At 47.4% G+C, this 27,033-nt stretch overlaps 1 protein-coding gene across 3 annotated transcripts in view; it reads left to right on the plus strand.

Annotated features, from left to right (window-relative positions):
- DISC1 (DISC1 scaffold protein) overlaps positions 1–27,033 on the plus strand; it is a 380,218-nt gene that overhangs the window by 53,096 nt on the left and 300,089 nt on the right. For all 3 annotated transcript variants that reach the window (XM_047702999.1, XM_047703001.1, XM_047703000.1), the window contains 2 exons: positions 1,335–2,341; positions 10,361–10,430. In XM_047702999.1, coding sequence (XP_047558955.1) covers positions 1,335–2,341; positions 10,361–10,430 — 1,077 coding nt within the window. The remainder of the gene's footprint in view (positions 1–1,334; positions 2,342–10,360; positions 10,431–27,033) is intronic.

Here is a 27,033-nt window from a genome sequence, read left to right on the forward strand (position 1 = left end):
CACTTACCGTGACAAAAATCCTGGGCCCCTTCATGTTCTGGGGACACAACGGGATGTGTGGCCCTGGCATGAAGCTTTGTTCCACTCTTCACCAGAGGCTGTAGTGTACCTGTGGCCACATTCAGTGCTGCCTGGTCTTACTTGCACGCTTTGCATTTCATCTGATTCATGGTGTGGCAGAGTGCAGCTGTGAGAGCGCCGTGTGGGCCAGGAGAGTCAGGAGACCCGGTCACTCAGTCACTGGCAGGGGTTTCTAGAATGTTATTTTCCCTGAGCCTCAGTTTTCTTAACTGTAGAAGAAAACTTATAATTCCTGGTCTGGGCGATTCCCATGATTTTGGCAGCGAGCACGTGAAATGAGCATAGGTTATGCACATATTCTTAGTAACGATGTGCTGTGACAGAGAAATAAGAACTCACACCTTTGGCACACAGATCATGAGTGCCAGGCGCTGTTCTAGGCTGTCTGTGCATCACGACTCATTTGGTTCAATGTGCACAACCACCCTGGGTGAGAGGTACTGGTCATATCTCCATTTTCCCGATCAGCACACTGAGGCACAGAGAGGTCAGGTAACATGTGGAAGGTCACAGTCAGCCATGGGGCAGCCAGGGCTTGAACCTGCCGTGAGGTGCCAGACCCTGCTCTCAGCTGCCGTACAAGCCTGCCCGAGGGCTATCGGCATTTTTTATTGTTTCTATTCCTGTTGCGTAGCTGGGTGGGGGACACAGCTGCTGGTTTGTAGAGCACATCAGACAGGGCCTACTGTGGGCTGCTGTGTGAGAGGAGTTGATGGATGTAAGCTGTGCCCCAGCCAGCCCTCCAGGGTGTGGATGTGTTCGGGGGACAGGGATAGCTCGGATAATGGAAACTCGTGTATCGTCCAGTAAGTCGCTGGAATGAGTGATTGGCTCTTGTTTGGAGGAGGATGCTGGCATTTGCTTTCCAGTCTCTCGCTTTCCAGGCCCAGTCTGGGAGACGTGTGCCAATGTGCCCAGGATCCCCACCGGTGAGATGCCAGAGGATGCTGAAGGGGTCACTGAGGCAGTGTCTCCAACGGGCCTGGGATGTGTTGGTGTAACTCAGCCCCGCGGCTGCTGTGCTGAGCAGAGGAGCGGAGACACTGAGCTGCTGCCACGCGTTTGAGGCCAAGACTTGGACAGGACCGTCCGGATCTCCATGCTGGGTTGGCCTCGTGACGCCTGAGCTGGGCTCTGTCTCTGACAGATGCACGGAGTGGTGACCTCTAGGCCAGGATGCTCTCCAGACGCGCAGTTCCGCGGAGTCACTGAGCGACGCGCGCTTACGGTGCTGTGTTCTCTCTTCCTCCCAGGCGGCCGGGATTGCTTACCACCTGTGGTGTCCTTGCGGCGGCGGCGGCTGGCGCGGAGGCCGGGCTACATGAGAAGCACAGCGGGGCCCCAGATTGGGTTCCTCTACCCAGCAGCGGCCACTGCGCTCCAGGCCCAGGGAGGGGCATGCGGTGAGGAGTCCCACCAGTCTGAGTCCAGGGCCGGACGGGGTGGCCTTGATCCTGGAGGCCAGTGGCGAGGCCCTTCGGCGGGGAGCCCTGTTCCTAGGAGCACAGCAGCCTCGGCTCGGACCCCTGTGGGATACGGGGGCCTGGCGAGGACCCCTGCGAGAAGACCCTCAGGGTTCTTCGGGATTCAGTTCCAAGTTGGCGCCACACTGCCTGCCAGGCCGGCCAGGTCGTGTGGCCCTGGGGACGCAGGGTGGCAGGGCGAGCTCCCGCCCATGGACAGTTCTGAGGCCCCCGGCGCTGGCTGGGATGCTGGTGGCTGTGCAAGAGCAAAGGACACCTGGACAAAAGGCCGTCTGTTCCCAGAGGAGGTGAATGGCGACAGCTGCGGCCTCGGGAGTGACCCCAGGGTCCCCTCAGCCCCGGGCAGCTCTCAGGATGCCTTTACCTCAAGCTTTAGCTTCATACGGCTCTCGCTTGGCTCTGCGGGGGAACGTGGAGAAGCGGAAGGCTGCCCGCCCTCCAGAGAGGCCGAGGCCCCTTGTCAGAGCCCCAAGGACACGGAAGCCAAGGCTGCCGGCCTGGACAGGCCCCACGAACACCCTCGACTTCTCTCTCCCCACTTCTATCTCAAGACTACTCAGCGCCTGGCAGACGCTGCCCAGACCGCAGGAGGCAGCCACAGGCTGGAGAGGGAGACGCCGACTTTGTTGGACGTGGACACCACCTCCTGCTTCTCCCCGGGCCCCTCCGGGTCTGAGGGCAGCAGCTTGGGGGACGCTCAGCGCTGGGAGATGCTGGTCCAGAGGTGCGAGCCTGTGCTGCTGGACTGCCTGCTGAGCGACCAGAGGCGGCTGGAGGTCGGTGTCCCCACCCTCCGGGGCTCATGATTATCACGGGCTCAGATCCTCTTCGGGTAGAGGGCAGGAAACGAGTTCCGGGTGGGCCACCGACTTCCCCCTGGAAGCTGCAGCAGCTCCTTTTGTAGCTGCAGCAAAAACATGTCCCTGCGCTTCTGTTTCTTCTCGCGCAGGGTGAATGCAGATCTGTCCCTGTTCTCCTCTTCTCTGTCACTTCGATGCTCAGATTGGCTCTCCCTCCGGCCGCAGGCTCCTCTGCGGTTCCTGCCCTAAGTGACGTGTGGTTAGCTCTGCCCAGCTCTGCTCTGCAACAGGAAACTGGGGGCAGGGGAGCTGGAGCTGGCTGGTGTGCGGTTGAGGCGTGTGAAGTTGGTGATGCCCCCATTGGGGGTGATGCTGAGTTTCATTTGCATTTACCCCTCGTCTATCATCCCGCTCAGGGGGCACTGCCTGACACAGCCAGGAGACTTCGTTCCTGGTCATTCCATCTCTTGGGCTCTCAGTTTCCTTACTTATTATTATTATTATTTTTTAAAGATTTTATTTATTTAGTTGACAGACAGAGAGCACAAGTAGGCAGAGAAGCAGGCAGAGAGAGAGGAGGAAGCAGGCTCCCCGCTGAGCAGAAAGCCCGATGCGGGGCTCGATCCCAGGACCCTGAGATCATGACCTGAGCCGAAGGTAGAGGCTTAACCCACTGAGCCACCCAGGCACCCCTCAGTTTTCTTACTTAGACGGAAGCCCTGCTTGGGATTGTTCTGTGGCTGCAGTGAGAAGCTAGGATGGGTGGCATACATTGTAAGCCCTGGCGTCATGAGGGTGCTGTCCACCCAGTTACCTGAGAGATGGGTATAACTATGAGTAGGCAGTGTTGTTCTACCCACAAAAAGTTCCCAGAGAAACCCAGGCAGAGGTGCTCCATGGCTGACCCCATTGGGCTGTTTGGCTCATCCTACGGAAAGGCTGTGTTTTCCTTCTGGGGTGTGTGCATGTGATGTGTGTGTACGTGTATAAGTGTGCATGTGTGTGTATGTGTGCATACATTTGTACATGTACACAAGGAAGTAGAACACCCACTCATCAGGCATTTGGTGGAAGTACCTGAAAATGTGAAGGTCATGTTCATTCCCAGCAGTTGGGCTCATTTATTTTCTGTTCTTTACACGTGGTCTCATGTTCCTGGCCCTGGCCCTGTTCTCCCTGTTCCAGCCCTTGGGGACCTCAGCCCAGCTATGTGATTTCTATCTCACGATCTTCTTATAGCTCTCCGTTCCCAGGTGATGCACAGAAACCTGGAATTAGATGTGAACAGCTGATGTCATTGTCTTCCCCACTAAACCTGTTTTTTTTTTTAAGATTTTATTTATTTGACAGAGAAGGAGACACAGTGAGAGAGGGAACACAAGCAGGGGAGGAGGGAGGGAGAAAAAGGCTTCCCACCAAGCAGGGAGCCCAGTGTGGGGCTCGATCCCGGGACCCTGGGATCATGACCTGAGCCGAAGGCAGACCCTTAACGACTGAGCCACCCAGGCGCCCCCCGACAAAACCTGTTCTAAAGGACCCTGATCTTCATACACATTTGTTGATTTTAATTAATAGCATCCACTTAGTTCTTTAGAGAAAGTGCAGGCATCTTCAACACCTCCCCCATCCTCACTCCCAACATCTGGTCGGCCCTCCTAGTCCAGCATCTAACCTGCCTCTCATGGCCACGGCCTCTGCCCTGGTTCAAACCCTGGTTGTTTTTAACCTGGGTTTTGTAAGAGATTCTCCACTTATTTACCTTCCTCCAGTGTTTTTCTTCTCCAGTTTGTCCCTCGGATGACCAGCAGAATTATCTTCCAGAACGCCAGTGGGATGGTGTTACTCCTTGGCTTAAAACCTTTTGCTCTTCTCAGGATGGTATCCAAGTTCCTTATCCTGATAATTGAGATTTTCCCAACCCGCTCCCGCCTGCCCTAGTGCCTTACTCCTGCTGGCTCAGCCATCTGGTGCTGCTTCCTGTTCCTGAAGACGCCAGGGAAAGCTGTGCCTTGGGCCTTTGCTTACAGTTCTCCCTCTGCCTAGAACGACCTTCCTACACGTTTCCACCTGCCAAGCTCCTGTAATCCCTCTGGTATGGGTCTGAAGCCACTTCCTTGTTAGACATTTCCTGCCCCCTCTGGTCCAGATGAATCCCTCCTTCCATGTTGCTCTTGTAGCACTCTGGACATGGCCCATGGCAGCATTCGTCACATGTAATAATCATTTGTTTGTGGGCCCAAGTTCTATACTCGACCATGAGCTCTATAACGAGAGGTCACATCTCTTAGACGGTTTTGGATGCCTGATGTCTCGCATCCGTCCTGGCCCTCTGCTGTTGCTTGATCATTTTTGTTTTTAGTGCAATGATTCATCTTATGAAGAGGGACCCCAGATCTCTAGTTGACAGCTTTCTTGGACTGGCGGGCTAAGGCAAAAGAAGAGAGTCAGAGACACAGATATGCAAAGCATGAAGGGGTTCTCGTCACCAATCCCAACCTCGGAGAGGTGTTTGTCTGCACCAGCAATTTCTCCAGTGCTGGCTGGCTGTCCCGTAACTCAAGGCAGTTTTGACCCCATCTCTCCGAGACAGATCAACTCCCACAGTGGAGGGGCTCAGCCCCTCAAGACTGCCTGCGTGCAGGTCCTGGCCATCCTCTGTGCTTCTGACCCACTGGGTCTAGATCAGAGGTGCCAACAGAAACCCTCTCCTTGGGTTCGATTAATTTGTTACAATGACTCACAGAACTCAGAGAAACATTTTACTTAACAGATTACACGTTTATTACAAAAGGATATAACTGAGGAACAGCCAATGGAAGAGATGCATGGGGCAAGATGTGTACCAAACTGGTCCTTCAGGTTTTTATGGAGGTTTTATTACATAGGCAAGGCTGATTAAATCATCGGTCATTTGGGATTGATTCAACCTCCAGCCCCTGTATCCTCCCTGGAGGTCGGGGGGGGGGGGGGGGGGGTGGGTGGGGGGTGGGGTGGGGTTGTAAGTTTCTTGTCCTCTAATCACGTGGTCGGTTCCCCTGGCAACCAGCCCTCATCCTTAGGTGTCTTCCAAGAGTCACCTTATTAACATAACAAAAGACACCTTTCTTGCCCTCTACACGGGAAATTTCTAGGGTTTTAGGCTCTCTGTGTCAGAAATGAACAAAGACCAAATACATATTTCTTATTATGAATCGCAATGTCCCAGGCACTAAATAGTGTTGTGTCATCCTTTTCCAACTGTAAATACCAGTATTCAGCACTTCATTTCCAAGATCTCTTTAAAAAAAAATCTTGACCACAGATCTGTATTTCTCCATCTCAAAAATTCAAGTTTTGATGCATGTGAAGCAAAAGTAGAACGCCGTTCTAATGAGCAGTGGCTCTCTCTCCCAAACAGCCAAACAAACAGGAGCTACCTTGGCAGTGATCCGTCTGCAGTCCCCATGATTCTGTTCCCTGGGTTTCCTTTCTTCTACCTCCTCCTACCTGCAGGGAACTCACAGCCTCCTGAGAATCTTGTTTTTAACAAACTGGAGTCTGTGAACCCCCAACCAGTTGCGTCTCTTGGGGTCCAGTCATGCCTCCGGCTCACCTTGCCAGCTACCCCAGCCACCAGGTCATCACAGGGCCTGAAGTTCAGCATTCCAGGGGCTCTGGCTGGAGAAAGCCACCCTGCCTTTTGGGTTTCCGGATCTTTAGTTTTAAAAAATATAACCAACCCTAGATATCTCTTCCTTTCACCTTTATCACCCAGATGCAGCTTTTAAAAGAACTGATTGGTCAGAGCCCACCAGAGCGGTGCTCCTTGCGGAAGAAGGGTGAAGTGGCCGCGGGTTCACCCTGGGCATTCTGGAGGCGATCAGCTCTGCTGCCTGTGGGCACCTGCTGGGGTGTGTGTGCGTGTGCCTGTGATCCCACGATGCCCTGCAGTCTGGCAGGTTTGTGGGACTGCCTGGGTGCTAGCCTGGCATTTTGCTCTCCCGGCTGAGTGACCTTAGGTGATTTGCTTAATCATTTTGTGCCTCAAGATGCTGTTGTTAGAAGATGGAGATAAACCACGGTACCCACCTCATTAGAGTCTCATTAGAGTCTCATTAGAGTCTTATGAGCATGAAATGTCTCACCTCTTGCCAGGAGCTTCAGACAGGGTCTGGCACTGAGCAAGTGCCTGCAATGTGGGTCATTATCATCATCGGAGAACGAGCTCAGAATAAGTGAATTTGGGCCAAAATCACCAAATTCGCCCTTCTCCCTGGGGTTCAAGTTAAACTCATATCCTGTCTCAAGTGATAGGATCTGGACACCATTTATCTGTAGTTTAAGTATCTTTGTTTGTGGTAAACTAACACCAGGACAGCAGAAAACACGATGCTATTTTCGATGATTCGAATGTCTGTTGTGTAGAAGAAGAATCAGCTTTATTCGGTGATGTAGGAGAGATGGGAGGGACTCTGTCCGGGGCATAGGATTTATAGGAAGGCAGATTTTGTTTCGATAGGAATGAGAGATTAGGAAGAAACACCATAAATTTTATTGGTGGGAAAGAATCACAGAATCACATAGCCATCTCTGAATGAGAGATAGGAAACGCTTGTTTCCCCTGGAAGCAATGGTTTAGTGTTTGCTAACTGAGCATTTCCAGTGACTTTCTAGAACACAACTGCCATGAATGAGAATCAGTGGAAAGGGTATTTTATGCTCTTTAGAAATAGCCACCCAGGGACATTGCCAGGGACTGCATGGGATTGAGACAGTCGTGATGGAAGGAAATGCTAACTGGGTACGCAGAGGAGGGAAGTGGGGAGAACCTTGCAAGTGAGCCCCATTTCAGCTTGTGGAACCTGCAGAAGAAGGAGGGAAATTGCCTGCCTCACACGGTTGTGTCACTGGATAGGTCATGACCATCAGTGGCTCTGCTTCCAGCACAGATGGACATTCAAACATCCGGGGTATCACTTCAGTAACCTAGAGGGATCGTTGGATGAGGGGGAGAAAGTGGGGTGGCTGTTGGCTCTACATGAAGTTTTCTGTGACCTTCTTTCCTGTAGGTCTTCTGCTTCAGCTCTAGTAAGCTCCAGTGTGATGATGGTAATAGCAAGGACCCACCCATACAGACTTTCTTCTGTCCCTAATATGTATAGCTAGGTTCCTAGTACAGTGTGCAACTGTAATATGGAGAAACCTCAAGGATAAAGGGGCTAGTGTAAACATTCATTCTTTCAGAATGTATTTATGCACTACTTGTGCCTGGCTTCGGAGATTGTATTAGAAGAGGTAACGGACAGGGGGCCTGATGGCTCAGTTGGTTAAGCGACTGTCTTCTGCTCGGGTCATGATCCTGGAGTCCTGGGATCAAGTCCCGCATTGGGCTCCCAGCTCCATGGGGAGTCTGCTTCTCTCTCTGACCTTCTCCCCTCTCGTGCTCTCTCTCACTCTGTCTCTCTCTCAAATAAATAAATAAAATCTTAAAAAAAGATTAAAGAATAAATTAAAAAAAAAGAAGAGGTAACAGACAGTGACATACTATCACAGCCTTTAAAGGACAAGGTTGTGTTTCTGTCTTTTCTTTTCTTTCTTTCTTTTTTTTCCCCCTAAGATATTATTTGTTTGATAGAGAGAGAGAGAGCACAAACAGGGGGAGCGGCAGCCTCCCCACTGAGCAGGGAGCCCAATGTGTGACTCGATTCCAGGCCCCTGGGGTCGTGACCTGAGCTGAAGGCAGCCGCTTAACTGACTGAGCCACCCAGGCACCCGCAAGGTCTTGTTTCTTGCTGAATGCTTCGAGTCCCATGGAGGTGGTTGGGGGATCTGCTCCACAGGGTCACTCAGGAGCCCTGCCTACAGCACCAGAGCAAATGGCCCCTCAGTCAAGAGGACAAGGAGGAAAACAGTAAGGGATCCTACAAGAGCAATGAAATGCTCAGTGCAGAAGTGACCGCTAACTCTTGCACCCTAACCCCATGACCCACAGCAAGGTGGGGAGGGAAGTGTCATCCTTCTGTGTGCCCAGAGCAGTGGGGAGCCAAGTAAGGGTGCGCCCTGCCATTTTCTACACGAGTAGAATAGAGTTCTTGCCCTCAAGATACTCAAGTGTGAATGGAGTGCACAAAAAATAACACAATAAAACAATAGCTGTAACATGGCATTGCAAGTACTACAATTTCTTGCAATTCTGCTTTTCCAGCAGCTCAGTCCCAAACCCCAGCATCATGCTGACTTTCTCACCCCAAACCTGCAATCTATGAGCAGATCCTGTTGGTTCTGTCTTCAACGCCGTTTTCAGAATGTGCCCAGGATCACATTGCCTTCTCACCATCTTCACTGTGCCCAGGATCATCCAGGCTATGCTATGGTCATCTCCGTCCTGGGTGATTTCCATGGCCTCCCCTGCCATCTGACTTCTGCCCTTGTCCACAGTGGTCAGAATGGAGCTGCTCGGACCTCAATCAGATCATGAACTCTTGTGCTCAAAACCCTCTGACTGCCCACTATCACCCACAGAGTAACGAGAACTTTTCAGTCCTCTTCATGTGTTTTCATGATGTATTCCTCATCACCTCTCTGACCTCATCATCTAAAATCCCCCCTTGATCAAACCTCCTCAGACCCTGTGGCCTCCTGCTTTTACTTGACAATACCAGCAATGCCTCTGCCCGAGGCTCTGCACTGACTCTTCTCTTGTTGAAATGTTTTCTCCAGGAGCCTCAGGGTTCCCCTCAAATCTTTCCTCAGATGTCAGTGAGATTTTATTTAAAACCACAGCCCTACCTCCTACCAGCATTCCCGATGCCCCTTACTGGGTTCTGTGGTTTTTCTTCTTAACACTGATCACTTTCAGGTTGCTTGGGTGGCTCAGTCGTTAAGCGTCTGCCTTTGGCTCAGGTCATGATCCGGGGGTCCTGGGATTGGACCCTGCGTCGGGCTCCCTGCTCTGCAGGAAGCCTGCTTCTCCCTCTCCTCACCCCCTCCGCTTGTGTTCCCTCTCTTGCTGTGTCTCTCTCTGTCAAATAAATAAATCAGGAAAATCTTAAAAAAAAAAACAAAACTGGTCACTTTCTAAGGTTCCGTAAAATGTACTTATTATATTAATTTTTTGTCTTCCTACTCAAGAATGTCATCGAGAGAGAGAGCTAAGAATTTTGTGCTGTATCCTCAACACCTCAGACAGTGCCTGACACCGAGGAGACGCTCAGTAAATATTTGTTAAATGGGTCACGTGACTAGGAACACGCACAGGTCACACGGCAGTACAGAGGAAGGATATTTCACACAGACTGGAGGGGATGGCCCCTGAGCTGGGTGTTGAAGGATGTGGGTGTGTCAGGCAAAAGATGGGAGGAAGGTGTGTTTCCGAGATAAAGCCCACATCCATTCATGGATAGGCCAAGAATCTATCTTCAGAAAATCTCGGGCCTCCTGTCGAGAAGGAAAATAATTAAAAATGAGTACTGGCAACTCTTCGACAAACAGTGAGATCATTATGTCCATATGTGGGTTAAATAGGGTGATGCCCTTTTCTAGAAGGGTTTTGTGAGGTCCTTCTTGTCAATCTCACCCAGCTGGCTGACATCCTGCCGCGTTTAAGTTCACGCTCTTCTCTTGGCTTCTCTTCCAGTCTTAGTGTGTTTTTCTTCATAATTTAATGTGATTTTGGGAACAGAGACCATTTGGTCAGGTCAGGAAGTTTGTGTTCCTTTTATTATGCATTTTTTTCATGCAGATAAGGGTACAATGTGATGTTTTTGTTTAAAATAACTTTCTAGCTCTTTTTGTGGATTTTATGCTCAAATTACACTTTCTCTTTATATAACATTTTTTGGAGAAACTAATGCATCTGGCATTGGAAAAATGTACATTTGTGGTTCTTTTTTTAAAGGAGAATAAAGAACTTCAGTTTCGAAATCATTTCTAAATGTTTTTAGCTTTAAAAAAATAAGTTTGCTTGAATGCTATCCTAATTTGGCTTTCATTTTCTTCCCCTTCAAACCGACATAGGTAAAATCCCTAAGAATAAAGCTTCAGAAACTTCAAGAAAAGGCAGTTGAGGATGATGATTATGATAAGGGTGAGTTTTATTTTGCTTACTGATTATTTCCTCTTTTCCCTGCAATGTTCCATTTCTGTTTTACCCTCATTCATGTCTATTTTCTACACCCCAAATGAGTTGTGTGCTCTGTTCCTCTGGTCACCTCCACTCGGTAACAATGAACTGTTTTACGGCTCCGTTATTTTGTGGATTTCAAAGCACTTTATGCACATTAATCGTTTGGGTTATGCATTTGTTGATTACCCAGAAATACTGCAAGATTTTGCACAATGAAAGCTGCATTAACTTACCACCTTCCTACCTAACGTGTAATATATCTATCATTTATTCATTCATCGAAAATTATTTGTTGTCTGCCTACTATGTGCTGGGCAGGGTGGCAGACAAGGACCGACACGGCAGCTGAGTGCACACAGGGCAGACGGGGTCAAAGGAAGGCTTGCAGGTACGGTTGGCCTGGGAGGCGTCTTCGGGACTTCAGATGCTGATTGTCACATGTCACACCCATTTCTACTAGATGTGGGGAAGAGAGAGGGCTTAAAATAACTTCCAGCTTCCCCCAGACACGAATGAACTTGATAAATAGTCCTGGTGATAACGAGGTTAGCACACTCAGAATGGGTCTGGAAATGGGATGTAGACTTAAGGATTCTTCTGGAAGCTGATTAGCCTTGAGGCTCGCGTCTTCAACCTTACTCACCCGAATTTTCTTATTCCCAGTGAATACTCAGGCTGTTGGCACTGGGCACTACAGGAGTGGGGTGAGTGATTTCCAGAAGGAAGTTGCAAATCCTCTTCTAGAAACGCCCGGAGCTGGTGCTGTGTAGTGTTGTGATTTCCCTGACCACCGAGGTGATGTGGGGGTTAGAGCATGACCAGGTGGGAGGAAGGGGAGGAATTTGGGAACGGAGGTGGAACTCTCAGCTCTCCCACTCTTTCTATGCGCTGGGTGGCGGCTGAGGCGTGTGAGAGAGGAGGTGAGTCTGAGGCAAGGGGTTGCTCCGTGAAGGGGCACAGCTGCAGGCAGAGAGCAAGTTAGCAATGCCGACTTTTGTCTGGGAAGGACGACTGAGCCTAGGTCTGAGGTTCCCCGTCGCTGGCCAGATTAATTTTTTCTGGCTTGGTCCTTTAACACATGCAAGCTGAAGACACAGGTGGAAAATCAGGTCCTCTTCTTTTGATCCAGGCCTGGGGAACTTTCTGGACTTGGTTTTCTCAGTGGGCTTCATTGAACAAAGGCCTCACTTCTTTAATCTTTTCTCCAGATATCTCTGAGACACACAAGAGAACAAGGTTTGATAAGATACTCCCCGTCAGGGAAGCCAAAGGAAGAAAGACACCTTTATTTAGTGTTTCTGTCTGAGTTCCTTTCTCTTGTTTCTGTGTCAGGCATGAGAATGTCTCCTGGTTGAGAAGCTCGGGGGCAGGCCGTGCAGTGTGTTTCACAAGCTCCCAGCGGTCGGGAGATGTGCTGGGCTGTGAGAAAACACTGACGCAGGGTTTTACTCCCCAGAGGACCTGGCCAGCTGAGTCCTGGCTCAGGGGGGGCGGGGGGGCAAATGGGGGTGAGGAGCCCATCCCGGGCTCTGGCCCTCCTGATCACCCGGAGCCTGTGGAGGGGATAAGCACCCTGGGAGGCACTTAACACAGAGTCTGTTTAAACTCCCAAACCTACAAACCCGGTTCAGGATGTTGAGAGGTAAAGCTTCTGGTGAAATGTGTGGAGGGCCTGGCCTATAGGAAGCAGGCAGACAGTCAGCGTTTTGTGATGGACAAGAAGGTGCTTGCTGCTGAGTGGTTCGTACCGCTAATGTGGTGAATGCATATTCTGACCACGTAGGTCTGGGCTGGGGCGAGACTCTCCTTTTCCAATAAGATCCCGAAGGACGCTCCTGCAGCTATCTGGAGAATGGCCCTTGGAGACCTGGGGGGATACAAGGCAGACACAGGCCATTTTATTTACTTGTTTTTTTTTTTTTTTTTTTTTTAAAGATTTCATTTATTTATGTGTGTATGTACACACACACACACACACACACACACACATTTATTTATTTAGCATGAATGAAAGGAAGGTCAGAGGGAAATGGAGAGAGAATCTGAAGCAGGCTTCCCACTGAGCACGGGGACTGATGTGGCGGCTCGATCTCCTGACCCTGAGATCATGACCTGAGCCAAAAGCAGTGAAGTCTGATGCTTCACTGACTGAGCCACCCAGGTGCCCTGACGCAAGGCCATTTTAAAAGACACACCAAGCACTGTCCTTAGGATTTTCTTCCCAGTTTCTGACCAGGGAGGGGCAGTCACGCAGTATAGAATAATGGTAGTAAAGTTACATATCACGTCCCTTAGAATATAAAGAAGAAAGTTCCAAAAGAGGAGAAACTACTTTTTTTTTTTTAAAGATTTTATTTATTTGTTTGAGAGAGTGGGCACAAGCAGGGAGGAGGGGTAGAAAGAGAGGGAGAAACAGGCTCCCTGCTCACTGGGGCTCCATCAATCCCAGGACGCTAGGATCATGAGCTGAGGTGAAGGCAGACGCTTCCCTGACTGAGCCACCCCGGTGCCCCTGGAGGAGCTGCTTCTGCAGGAGGTGGGGTGGGTAGGACGGAAGCCCCCTGGAGGAGGGGGTAACGGACCTGGGCCTCTGAGGGCGAGGAGATGCATCTAGAAGGGCACCTAAGAGAACGCGGAGAGGTGTGAAAGCCACCGTCCCATTGCGTGCTCGTCTCGATGCAGGATGCGGAATTGACCGTTGTCTGAAATGGATCCCTGCAGGGCCCAGTGCGGGGACTGGCCCACCGCGGCTGATCCCTGAATTTTTGTGAACCGATGGCCACGTCATTAGGGAGGCTTGGTCCATGTCGAGGTGGAGCCTTCGTTGTAATGCGGTTTGTCAAAACAGGATTTGGGTACCATTTCCTTTGTCCCTTGGTTTACCCAGGGTTACTAGTGACTGCTTCAAGGACGGGGACTTTTCTCTATGCCCAGCCCTCACGGTCTCTGGGTGGACTCACTTCTGCATCGGTGCTCGCAGCAGCTGTGGGGCCGTGCTCTGTCTAGGGGAAGGCGGCTGCTGGAGCCCACGAGCTTTGCCACAAGAATCTGGAGGGCTCTCCCTTGGTTTTGTTACTTTTCTCCCTTTCTTTCTAGTTTCACGCATAAAAATGACTTTGTGTTCCTGACAAAGGAGCAATTGGCACAGAATAGAAAGTTCCAGGTTTTATCTCATCAACGTGCTGGCAAATTTACTTGCTAATGCCTTGTGGGGAAACCTCAGGGCTCTAATTACATCTCTCCCTCGCCTGGAAAGTAAAGTTAATAATTCCTTATATTCTCGCACAGAGCTGGGAGAGCTTGGCAGGAAAAGAGTAATACCATTTGGTGCTGGCTTAGAGTTTTTCTGTGGAGGCTCAAAATGCTGGTTTCATCCCGTTAGTACTTGTCCCGTGTCTGTGGTCAGCCGAGGGGCAAGGGTGGGATCTCAAAGTCCTGCAGCAGGAGAAGCTGCTGTCCAGAAATGGAAGATGGGGGGTCAGGGTCTGTGACAGGAGGGAGAGAAGGACAGAGTGGGCAATGATGTCCAATGTGGTTGCTGTTCCCTGGTTCCTGCACTGGCATGTGGCCTAGAACGTCACCCCCCGCCTATGACCATGGCCACAGCTCACTTCTGAAGCAAATGGAGTGACGTTATGGGGAAGAAGGAGAACAGTTTCAGGAATTCACCATTTCAGTGACTCACATCACTGGGATACGTAGCACAGCTGGATTTCCCCTGCTGGTTGAGGATTTCTTTCTCCGTGCAAACAGTGGCCAGCCCTGCATTGGTTTCTTTGTTTCTTTGTCTTAACCAATATCCATTATGACAAAACGCGAGTACGACGTGGGGCATTGGAAGGAGGAATGATAATGGCAGAGGCCAAGCATAAAAGCAGTCTAGAGACTGACTAGCTCTTGCCTAAATTGCCCTAATCTCCATTTTTCTTTCTTTAGTGAGATTGGTCTGTCCACAGTTACTCTTTGGTGATAGCATGCAAGTCATCCAAGCTGACAGTCCTGTCTTTCTGGGGGACCCTAGTCTCTATGTCCTTTAGGGTTTGGTGTCTGAGTGGCTTCCTGGAGTCACAGGGTTAGAGCTAGAAGTTTTGCTTTTGCTTCCTCTTCTCATAGCCGTGGATGTGACAGAGCCCTTGCAGAATGGGAGCCGAGGGCACCTGGGTGGCTCAGATGGTTGGGCATCTGCCTTTGGCTCAGGTCGTGTTCTCAGGGTCTTGGGATCAAGTCCCACATTGGGCTCTCTGCTCACTGGGGAGCCTGTTTCTCCCTCTCCCTGTCTTGCTCCCTCTGCTGGAGCTCTCTCTCATTCTCTCTGTCAAATGAATGAATAAAATCTTAAAAAAAAAAAAATGGGAGCCAGGTGCCATTTGGGGTCCATAGAGCAGACATGCCAGTCTCGGCAGCCTGCACTGTTCTGTGTTCCTACGGAAAGCGTAGGCAACAGTTGGCGTCTGCTCAGAGACACATGACGGGTCCTTGAGATATTTATGGAGAAAACAGCTACACTGGGACTCCTGAGTGGCTCAGTCCGTGAAGCATCTGCCCTCGGCTCAGGTCATGATCCCAGGTTTCTGGGGATTGAGTCCCGCATCAGGCTCCTTGCTCAGCAGGGAGTCTGCTTTTCTTTCTGCCTGCTGCTCCCCCTGCTTGTGCTCTCTCTCTCGGTCTCTCCCTTTCTCTGACAAATAAATAAATAAAATCTTAAAAAAAAAGAGCCACACTGAGCACAAATATGAATGGTGGTGCAGTTTCTGTCTGCAGTCCTCCCACTCATACACTTCCTTTTCTCCCTGCACTGCAGCGTTTGGAAACATCATCACTGAGTCCTGCTGTCTACCGGGGTCTCCCTCCCTGCTCCAAGGGGTGCTTGCAGTTAGTACTGGGGGAAAAAAGCTAAGGCAACGCAACCAAGGGAAGTATGTGGCATTTGGCATGTGTTCTTTGTCTAGGGGAGGTTTGTGTGTGGTGTGTATGTTAATGTTGCGCTGTTGCACATCTGCTCCCTGCTGGGCACTTGCCCACACATTGGGATCACATCCCAGGATCACTGTGGGAGGAGCTGGTACTGCCCCAGTTTCTCTGGTGAGGCCACAGAAGCTGGTCAGAGGGTACCAGCTGTGTGCTCTGGCTGCCCCTCTGCTTTGCCTCCCGTTCTCTTTGGGTCTACAAACATTTTATATCCCAATGTGGAAAACTGAGCTTTGGAGTTGTAGGCACCAAACCTAGCTAGGGAGTGTCTGGACTCTGGAAATTCTTCTCTACAGGACACCTAGGGAAGGGACTGAGGAGGGCTCCACACTGGGATGCACCAGGAAGACTTTCTGTGATTTTATCTAAAGCTGTAGGCTATTAGGAAATTCGCACTTGGAGTATCTCAGTGTTAACCTTCAATGTTATTCTCACAAGAGCAAAAGCTTGTGTGTCTGCTTCCTCTTATTTTAAGTAAAAATTTAAAAATCAAGACATGAGCTATCCATGAAAACAAACACCGTAGAAACACAACGTGGACCAACACCATTTACATCACTCAGCTGCATTGTCTTAGCTTCTTTTCCTGTTTATAGGAGAGTTTGATTCTGTAAATGAAGGTCCAAGAGCTCAGCCAGTGCTGGCTTTCAGGTTGTTGTTCATATTTGCAGTTCGTGTGTTGGCATTTTTCATGCGTGTACTATATCCTGTGACACCTACTTCAGATGTGAGCTTTATGCACAGACTCCGCTGGCTGATTTGCATACGACAAACTTCCCTTTCATTGGTAGCCCAGAATGTGATTTCAGTGTGACGTCTTTTCTCCGTGGTGTTCTGGCTGGGTGTACGCTCGACACACTCCTCCCTCGTGGTGTCAAGGTATGGGATGTATTAGACCTTTCAGAACTTTGGAGGTGGAAGCACAGGGGACTGGGTGTCCTCTATCGGTGGCTGCATCACAGTGCGCTCCCCACATCGATGGGCCTCTGCCTTGCCTTTTCTGGCTCCGAAGAAGTCGGTCTGTCCTGCAGGGATTACATGGAGTGTAATTGCCACACTCCATGTGTGTACAATAATGTAGCACATCATTCACGATGAAATCTGATGGCCAAGCCTAGACATACTGTCCAACACAAAACACCGGGACAAACAAAAAGATCTTTTTTTCTCTACCCCCTTCCCCTCATTAGGTACTCAGCTGGAGCTTGGACATACTTTCCTGCTGGTTGAGCTGTAGCACATTTTTAATGTGTGTTAGCAGGTGGTTGTGCAAATAGTGGATGCAGCATCTTACTCTCTTTCTAGGAGACTCTACTGGTGGTACAGTTTCTCAAACTGTAGGGTCTGGTGGATGGAGCAGGAAGTAGGGCAGGAGTCCCGCTTAAAAGACTGGTATTGAAGCAGCTCCCACAGGTTTTCTGTGCTCCTGACACCCTCCTCAAATGGCTGAGAGGCCGGCTGGGATCCCAGGAGAGCAAGTTCACCTGGGGGGATGTTCCTTCTGGGCCCGAGGAACTCAGCTGCTCTTCAGGTAGCCAGACAGGACAAAGCAGTGACTGAGATTGTCTGGGGCTGGCTCAATGGGATAGAGTGATCACCTTTTCTGTGAAGGCACGCAGGAACTTCAGAAGTGTCAACAATTTCATTTATCAAACATTTTTGAGGATTGCTTCCCCTCGTTCTACAGACAGAGAAATGGATAACAGAACTGGACGGTGGAAGGGGCGTGTCTGTGATCAGGGACAAAAGCCTAAACATGACTGAATCTTCCCACCACAGTCATTTCAGGTCCCACGTGTCTCTGTTTTTGGTACAGATGGTTGATTTCCCCTTAATGGGAGATGCAGGGTGTTAGTCACTCAGGCTATTATAACAAAGTATGGCAGACTGGTGGCTTGGAAAATAAAAATTTATTTCCTCATAGTTCTGGGAAGCTGGCAGTCCAAGATCAAGGTGTCGGCAGGATTGGCTCCTTCTTTTTTTTTTTTTTTTAAGATTTTATTTGACAGAGAGAGATCACAAGCGGGCAGAGAGGCCGGCAGAGAGAGAGAGAGGGAAGCAGGCTCCCTGCTGAGCAGAGAGCCCGATGTGGCGCTCGATCCCAGGACCCTGGGATCATGACCTGAGCTGAAGGCAGTGGCTTAACCCACTGAGCCACCCAGGCACCCCTAGGGTTGGCTCCTTCTGAGGCCTCTCTCATTGCCTTGTAGATAGCCATCTTCTCTCTGTATCCTCAAATGGTCATCTCTCTGTATGTCTGTGTCCTAATCCCCTCTTCTTAGAAGGACACAAGTCATTTTGGCTTAGGGCCCACCCCAATGACTTCATGTTAATTTAATAACCCTTTAAAGACTCTATCTCCAAGTATAGTAACTTTATGAGGTACTGGGGGTTAGGACTTCAACATGGGAATTTTGAGGGGACACAATTCAGCCCATAACAAGAGCCTAATGGACTCAGGGCAGAGCTAAATACTAAAGACATCCAGGTGTTTCTCTAAAAGTTTGAGTAATGTGGTTTCACTACTCTGTTGTCACATGCAGACATTTGATAGAAAAGGTAAAAAAAAAAAAAGCAGACTTTTGTGACATGAGTGGGCTGACTATTCCTTTCCTTGTCCACAAAGAAACCTGGCCATGAGACATGGAATGCTGGCAGCCAACTGAAATTGGAAGAGGCAAGGAATTGTTTCTTCCTGAGAGCCTCTGGAGGGAGTACACCTCTGAAAACAATTTGATTTCAGCCTCATAAAACTGATTTCAGACTTACAGCCTCCAAAACTGTGACAGAATGAATTTCTGTTGTTTTAAGCTACAAAGTTCATGGTTATTTGCTACAGTAGCCATAGAAAACTAATATACTGCATAACAAACAATCATAAACCTTAGTAGTTAGAACAATGTCAGGGAGTGACTTCAGTAAAGTAGTAGGGTAAGCAACTCCATGCACTCATTGCCCCACAGAAACACCAAAAGAGAAGTAGAAACTGTCAGAACCAACATTTTCAGAACTCTGGAAACTAGTCTAAAGTTCAGAGCAACCAAGCAAACATTGAGCCAAGAAAAAGGCAACTTGAAAATAGTGGCATTTTTACTTGCCCTTGTCCTACTCTTTCCCAGTATAGCAGTGACCTTGGAGATGACAGCTCACATTCCTGGTGTGGGACTCCTGGCCCTGATTCCAGGGGGGAACAAAGCAGACTGTACTTGAAAATGATTATGTGAGTCTATTCTAACTTGTCTGGGGTTACCTAAAGGACTGACATCAAGTGCTTGTCTTTCTTTTGGCTAACTCAGGACAGAGGCTGGAAAAATGGCAGGCATTGCTTGAAACCTTGACAGGGTAAACTAACAAACTGCAAACACCTGGGACAGACATTGCTGGTTGAGAGTTACAACAGGCTGTCTAATGCCCAGGAGCAATAGCTGGGGGAGATCTGTGGGAAATTCAGAAGCACTTGTGTATAAAGAGAAATTTAGAAACCATTTGTTCAGGACAAGATACACACTCAGAAGAGAACAGAGAAGACTTTCAGCTCAGGCTAATCCTCAGGAAGCTGAAGGAATGCCCCAGCACTGCAGAGACTGGGAGAGGAATTTGTTTTTTGTGTCTCTCTGTGTCTTTCTTCCTTTTTGCTACCCACCCCCTGCCCGTGTTTTCTTTTCTCTTTTTTCCTTTTCTCCCAGCATCAGAGGAAATCTATGTCTAAAGACTGGGTGAACATAAGTTAAAAGAACAGAGACTCCAGTGACCGCACTCCTCAAGGAATACAGTCTTTGCAAAAATACTTTGGAAAAGTACCAAACAGATGGACCACTACAGCATTCAACAATGATGAAAACAACAACAAAACAACAGAAAAGCCAGCAAACTGGGGGATTTAGAGAATCTGATTTCCCGAGTCACCACATTATCATATTTAAGTGTCCAGTTTTCAACAAAGTATCACAAGGCATACAGAGAAACAGAAACACATGACCAACTGAATGAGGAAAAACAAATGGACAGAAACCATCCCTGAAGAAACCCAGACATGCGATTTATTAAAGACTTTAGAACAACTGTCTTAATGATGTCCAAATAGTTAAAGAAAACAGGGATGTAGAACTAAAGGAAATCAGAAAAGCAATGTATGCACAAAATGAAAGTATCAATAAAGAAATAGAAATTATAACAAGTAATCAAATTCTGGAGCTGAAAATTATAACTAAAATAAAACATTCACTAGAAAGGCTCAACAGTAGATCTGAGCAGGCAGAAAAACAATCAGCAAACTTAGGATATGACAATTGAAATAATTTAGTCTGACAAGAAGAAAGAAAAAAGAATGAAGAAAATTGAAGATAGCCTCAGAGGCCAGTGAGACATTATCCAGCAGACCATCATATACCTATGGGAGTTCCAAAAGGAGAAGAGAGAGAACAGCAGGAGAACATTTGAAGAAAGAATGACTGAATGAGTCCTAAATTTGGTGAAAGACATGAATCTACAAATTCAAGAGCTCAATGAACTGCGAGTAAGGTAAACTCAAAGGGACCCACAGGGAAACACAATCAAATTGTCGAAAGTCGAAGACAGAGACTCTTGAAAGCAGCAAGAAAGAAGCAACTCATTACATTCATACAAGGGATTCTCAGTAAGATTAACAGCTATTTTCTCATCAAAAACCATGGAGACCAGAAGGCAGAAGGCAGGTATATTTAAAGTGTGGAAAGAAAAAAATTATTGATCAGGAATTCTATACCCAACAAAACTGCCTTTCAAAAAATGAGGGAAATAGTAGGAAATTTCCAGATAACAAAAGATAAAGGGGTTCATTACCATTAGACCTGCTCTATAAGAAATGTTAATGGGTGTCCTTCAGGTTGAAATTAAAGGACATTAGAGAATAACTTGAAGCCATATGAAGAAATAATTCAGTAATGGTAAATAGATGAGCAAATATAAAGGCCAGCATTATTCTATTTTTGGTTTATAATTGTACTTTTTATTTTCTAAATGATTGAAAAGAGAAATGCATGAGACTTATAATTTATAAATTATGAACCTATGTTCCTTGAATGCACAGGGTAAAAAGATTTAATTTGTGATGGCAAAAACAAATGAACTGTATAGGAGCAGGGTTTTTAAAATATTCTATTGAAGTTAAATTGGTATTGATTCAAATTGGATTGTCATAACTTTAGAATGGCAGATGTAGTCCCCATGGCAACCACAAAGGAAATGTCAAAATATACATGAAAGGAATACAGTTCAGTACAAGAAAAATTGATTAAACACAAAAGAAGGTAATCATGGAGGCAATGATGTACGCCCCCCCCCCCCCCAAAAAAAGGACATACAGGACACCTGGGTGGCTTAGTGGGTTAAGCCTCTGAGCCTTTGGCTCAGGTCATAATCTCGGGGTCCTGGGATTGAGCCCTGAATCGGGCTCTCTGCTCAGCAGGGAGCCTGCTCCCCCCTGCCCCCACCTGCCTCTCTACTCTTGATCTCTCTGTCAAATAAATAAATAAAATCTTAAAAAAAAAAGACCTACAGAAAATGAATAACAAAATAACAGAACTAAGTCTTTATCAGTAATTACTTTAAATCTAAATGGATTAAACCTTATAATCAAAAAGTAGAAACTGGTAGGATGGATTTAAAAAATGATCTAACTGTATACTATCTGCAAGAGACTCATTTCAGACAGAAAGACACACACAAATAGATTGAGGTGAAAGGATGGAAAAAGATATTTCATGCAAGTAGTAACCAAAAGAAATCTGGGGTATTTATGCTGTTAGAGAAAGTAGACTTTAAGTAAAAAATTGTTATGAGACAAAAGAGGCATTATAGATTGATAAAAGCATCAATTCATCAGGAAATGCAATAATTTTAAACATATATGCCCCAAACAACAGAGCCTCAAAATATATGAAACAAATTACAGAATAAAAAAACATATGAAACAAATGACAGAATAGAAGGGAGAAATCATTCTCCATTATAGTTGGAGCCTTTAATATGCCACTTTTAATAACGCGAGAACATCTAGACAGACAAGAAGGATGTAGAGGCTTGACTAACACTATAAACCTGCTAGACCTACAGACATAGAACATCCCCACCCAATAGCAGAATACATTTTTATCAAGTGTACATGGAACATTCTCCAAGATAGACCACGTATTAGGCTGCAAAAGAAATCTCAATAAATTTAAAAGATTGTAATTATACAGAGAATCATCTCCAACCACAATGCAATGAAGCCAGAAATGAAAACTGAAGGACAATTGGAAAATGTACAAAATATGTAGAAACTAGGAAGCAGACTCTTAGAGAATTAATAGGTAAAAAAGAAATCTCAAAAGAAATGAGAAAACATTTAGAAATGAATGAAAAGGAAAACCCAACATCTCAGAACTTCTGGGATGCAACTAAGGCAGAGCTCAGAGGAAAACTTATAGCTGTAAATACCTATTTTATTTTGTTTTATTTTATTTTAATTTTTTTAGAGAGGGAGAGAGTGGGATGGGGGCAGAGGGAGAGAGAGAATCTTGATCTCACGATCTTGAGATTGTGACCTGAGCCGAAATCAAGAGTTAGATGCTTAACCAACTGAGCCAGCCAGATACCCCTGTAAGTCCTATTTTTAAAAAAGGAGAAAGATCTCAAAATCAGTAACTTTACACACTGATGAGGCAGAAACAAAGAGAAAACTAAATCCAAAGCTAGCAGGAGGAAATAAAGATTAGAGCAGAGATAAATAAAATAGAAAACCAATAGAGAGAATCAGTAAAACTAAAATTCAGTTCTTTGAAAATATCAACAAAATTTGGAAGAAAAAAAGAAGATGGAAATAACTAAAATTATAAATGAAAATGAGAACGTTTCTACCAAACATATGAAATAAAAATGAATATGAGAGGAATGCTATGAACATCTGTATACCAACAAATTGGATAGCCTGTGTCAAATGGTCCAATTCTTAGAAAAGCACAAATTACCCACACTGACTCAAGAACGAGTCAAGAGATGGAATTAGTAATCAAAAACCTCCCAACAGAGAGAGGTCCAGAACCAGATGGCTTTCCTGGTTAATTCTACCAACGATTTCAGGGAATTTAACACTAATCCTTCTCTAACTCCTGTGAAGAACAGAAGAGGAGAGAACACTTTCTACTTCAGTCTGTGAGGCTAGCATTATCCTGATACCAAAGCCAGGTGAAGACATCATAAGCAAGAAAATTGCAGATCAATATCACTTATAACTATAGATGCCAACATCCTCAACAAGGCTGAGTTGTAGATGTGAAGCCAAACCACACCCACTAGGATGGCTACTGTCCAAAAAAACTGACAATGGCAAGTGTTGGTGAGGATGTAGAGAAACTGGAGCATTCATACATCGATGTAGGAATGTAAAATGGTGCAGTGCTATGGAAAACAGTGTGGTAGTTCCTTTAGAAACTAAAACATGGAATTATCTCACGACCAAGAAATCCTACTCCTAAGTATGTTCCCAAAAGGAATTGAAAGCAGGGATTGACACAGATAATTGTAAGCTAATGTTCACGCAACATCACTCACGATAGCAACACACCCAAATGTCCATCAGTAGATGAGTGGATAAACAAATTTTGAATATACATATAATAGAATACTCTTCAGCCACGAGAAGGAATAAAGTCCTGATACATGCTACAGTGTAGATGAATCTTTTTTTTAAAAAAGATTTTATTTATTTATTTGACAGACAGAGATCACAAGTAGACAAAGAGGCAGGCAGAGAGAGAGGAGGAAGCAGGCTCCCCTCTGAGCAGAGAACCGGATGCGGGGCTCGATCCCAGGATCCTGGGATCATGACCTGAGCTGAAGGCAGAGGCTTTAACCCACTGAGCCACCCAGGTGCCCCAGCATGGATGAATCTTAAAAACATGATGTTCAGTGAAATAACCCAGACACAAAAGGACAGATACTGTATGATTCTACTTACATGAAATGCCTACAATAGGCAAATTCAGAAACAAAGTAGATGAGAGTTTAACAGGGACTGAGGGGAATGGATTGGGGAGTTACTGTTTAATGGTTGCACAGTTTCTGTTGGACGTGATAAAAAGCTTTAGAAACGGTGAATGGCGACGGTTGCACAACATTGTGAATGTACTTAATGCCACTGAATTATAGACTCAAAAATGGTTAAAATGGCAAATTTTGCATTATACATATTTTACTACAATTAAAAAAAATTTAATACAATGTACCCAAACCCATCGAATTGTGTGCTTTAAATGGGTGAGTTGTATGGAAGGTGAATTACACTTGACAACGCTGTTTAAGAAAAATGAGGACAGTATTTTGTTTGTTTGTGGGTCCGCATTTTGGGGAGGGCCGAGTGGGTGCTGTTCATCTGCATGGCTGGCGTTGACCAGGGCAGCTGGAAGGCTGGGGCTTGGAATCACCTGCACTGTGGGTCACTTGTTGTGGCTGCTGGTTGACGCTGACTGTCTGGGTTACGTGGCTGGAGCCGGGCTGGGACACTTATAACCCGTGGCTGCTTGGCTTCCTCAGAGTATGGTGAGGACATCCTGGGAAAGCTGGATAGAATGATTCCTTATCGCGGGCTGATGCTGGAGGTCAGGCAGCGCTACCACTGCCGCATTTTCTCTTTAGATGTAAGTCCCTATGGGTGATGGGACCCATACTTGAGGGCAGGGTAATCGTCCCTCTGTTGAGGGGAAGAGTGGATAAAGAATTTGTCGGCATCTTTTGAATCCACCATGGACTGCCCCTTTTTCTTGTGTGTTTTTACATTCTTGCCACTTGCAAAATTCTTTTTTGCATCCGCTCTCAGACCCCTCAACAGCATTACACGCTATGGAGCCAGGTTCAAGCTTGCGGTCCCAGAGTTCTAGGTCTAACTCAGGTGCTGCTGCAGGTGGGGCTTCTCGGGTGGGATTCTCTGAGCACAGCCTGGTGGATAGTGTCTCTCGATGACCGATTGGAGTGCTTGTGCACTGAAGATAGAGCTTGTTGACCCCCACGGTCCCGACTCGTGATGGTGGGACAGCTGTAGGGTCTTTGCTTGGATCTTGCTTGATTCTTGTTCAGAAATTGGGGAAGTGGGAGGCATATGGCAGCCACGGGTCCGGACAGTTCTTGATAACGCAGCTGGGCCCCTGTCATCGGTTCCTCCGTTAGGGTTTATCCCTACTGCCTGCGAGTGATTTTTCAGGGCCCTCAGCTCTGACCTGTGGGCTCCTGGCTCTGCAGTCTTCTGTCATCCTCCGTCCGTAAGCAGCAGCTTGAATTGGAGCCAAGTATTTTCTCAACCTGCTTTCCACCCCTATAAGTTTGGGAGTCTAAACGTCTCTTTTCATCGTGTACTGTCTGCGTTCTTTCCAACTTGACATAATTCTTTCCAAAATGTTTCGGGTTTCACACAAATCGGTTTATAATCTACTGCATCAGACAAAAGCTGTGCCTCTTTTCCAGGCACTCTGTTCGGCTCGCAGTGGGTAGGGTGGGAACAATGCTCCTAAAATTCTTCACAGGGCAGTGTTTGACTGTTTGAAAGGGTCCGTGAACTTCCTGAGGTCTGAGGAAGGGTTTTACAGTCTACGGCCTTGGCCTCATCGTCGACCACATTTTCCAGGTAGCACTCTGGCTTGGATCTTTGCCTGGAAGCCAAAGTCATCTGAAGTTAGCACTGGTAGTCATCCGAAGAGGCTGGAGGTAAGGAACAGTGTTCATTTCAAGCCCAGCTTGATTTCAGATTTAAATTCAAGCCCAGGTTAATTTCAACCCAAGTCCTGGATTCTCTATAGAAAGTCATTTCCTTAGCTTCTTTCTCTCTTTTTACTTTGCACTGTGACTAGTAAGGAGAAGCCAGGTGGTTCCTTCAACCTTCTGCCTGGGAATGACTCTCCTTAGCCAGGCCAGCCAGCTCGGTAGGTACCCTCTGGATCTGCCATGTCACCTCAGGGGAGAGTGTTCAAACTTTCCTCCTTTGTTCCACCTGCGGATGACATTTTCCTCTCTCTCCTGGAAGTCGTCAGCAGTCGTGCTTTTCCTGTGTCTTTAGGCCCCTTTCAGCTTCCGTGGACTGCCCAGTCCCAAGTCTGTGGCCCCAGGTTTTGGGTTTTGTTATGGGAGAACCACATGACGGCACCCAGATCGGTTCCTGCTATCTATTGCTGTGTCACAAATGGCCCTCACATCTTAGAATCTTTTTTTTTTTAAAGATTTATTATTTATTTATTTGACACACACACACACACACACACACAGAGAATGCATGTGCAAGCAGGGGGAGCGGGAGAAGGAGAAACAGGCTCCCTGCTGATGGACCATCGCAGGACCCTGAGTTCATGACCTGAGTCAAAGGCAGGTGCTTAACCCTCTGAGCCACCCAGTCACCCCAAATGACCTCCAATCTTATGGGCTTATCAAAATGACAACATCTATTGTGCCCCCAAAATCTAGAGTTTGGGGGTATCTCAGCAGAGACAGCTGTTCTTCGCTCCATTGGGCTGTAACTGGGGCTGCTCCTGGAACGAGGGGGGCTGCGTTCATCTGGGGGCTGCTCTGTGTCAGGCAGTTGATACTGCCCGTCGGCCGGGAATATGGCGGGCACGCCCCTTTGTGGCCTTCTGGCTTCCTTACAGCATGATGGTGACTGTGCTGGGGGCGGGGAGGGGGAGAGAGAGGGAGAGAGGCAGAGGACAATCTCCTGTCCTTTATGACTTTATCTGAAGAACTATGTAGTGCCATTCCACCATGTGCTGCATTTGAAGCAAGTCACCGAAGTTAGCCATCTTCAAGCGGAGAAGAAATAGGCCACTTTTTGACAGAGGAATGTTTTAAAAACTATCACATCACCTTATCCTACATGGCAATTCAAGACTCTTATAGTACCTGTGACTCGAGAAAGAAAGGGGACTTTGCTCCATGGCTCCAGTATGAAAACTTTCAGGGTGCGCCTGAGGGGCAGGTCCTAGCTCCTGGGACTGGGTGCTGTAGCTGGAGGGGTGAGGCAGTGTTGTCCTGAGGCAAGCGTGTTCCCCTGCCTGCCTCTGTGACAAGGTGGGTATGTCGGACCCGAGGAGATGAGGGAATTGGTGGCGAGCAGATAAACATATTAACCTAGTTCACTGATTGCTTCACGAGACACACACACACACGAAGTCATTAAGAATGGTTGAGAGCAACATATGAATTTCAAAATGAGGGATGTTAAAAATATCCGAGAAGATGAACATGGAAACACGCTGTACAAGTTCATTCATTTAGTCAGGAAACACCTAATGCCTGCTGTGTCCCGGCACTCTGCTGGGCTCCGGGAAACTGTGCTGAATAATACCGTCCTTCACGGTCCCAAACTGGCTGTCCCCGATTAGTTGGGAGGCTGCCTCTTGTTTAGAGATTTTTCCAGGGACTTTTGTCCTAATCCTCCCTGGGGAGCCAAGTAACCTTTGATTTGTGTCTGACTGTGGCAGAGTCCGGGGGGGGGGGGGGGGGCTTTGTGTTAGATTAGGGAATCATTCAATCCTTCAGTGGGTTGATTGGCCCACGTCCTGTCACGGAATCGACTGATGGATGAATTCAACCGGCA

Source organism: Lutra lutra, chromosome 14, assembly GCF_902655055.1.
Source record: "Lutra lutra chromosome 14, mLutLut1.2, whole genome shotgun sequence".
Taxonomy (NCBI): Eukaryota; Metazoa; Chordata; class Mammalia; order Carnivora; family Mustelidae; genus Lutra; species Lutra lutra.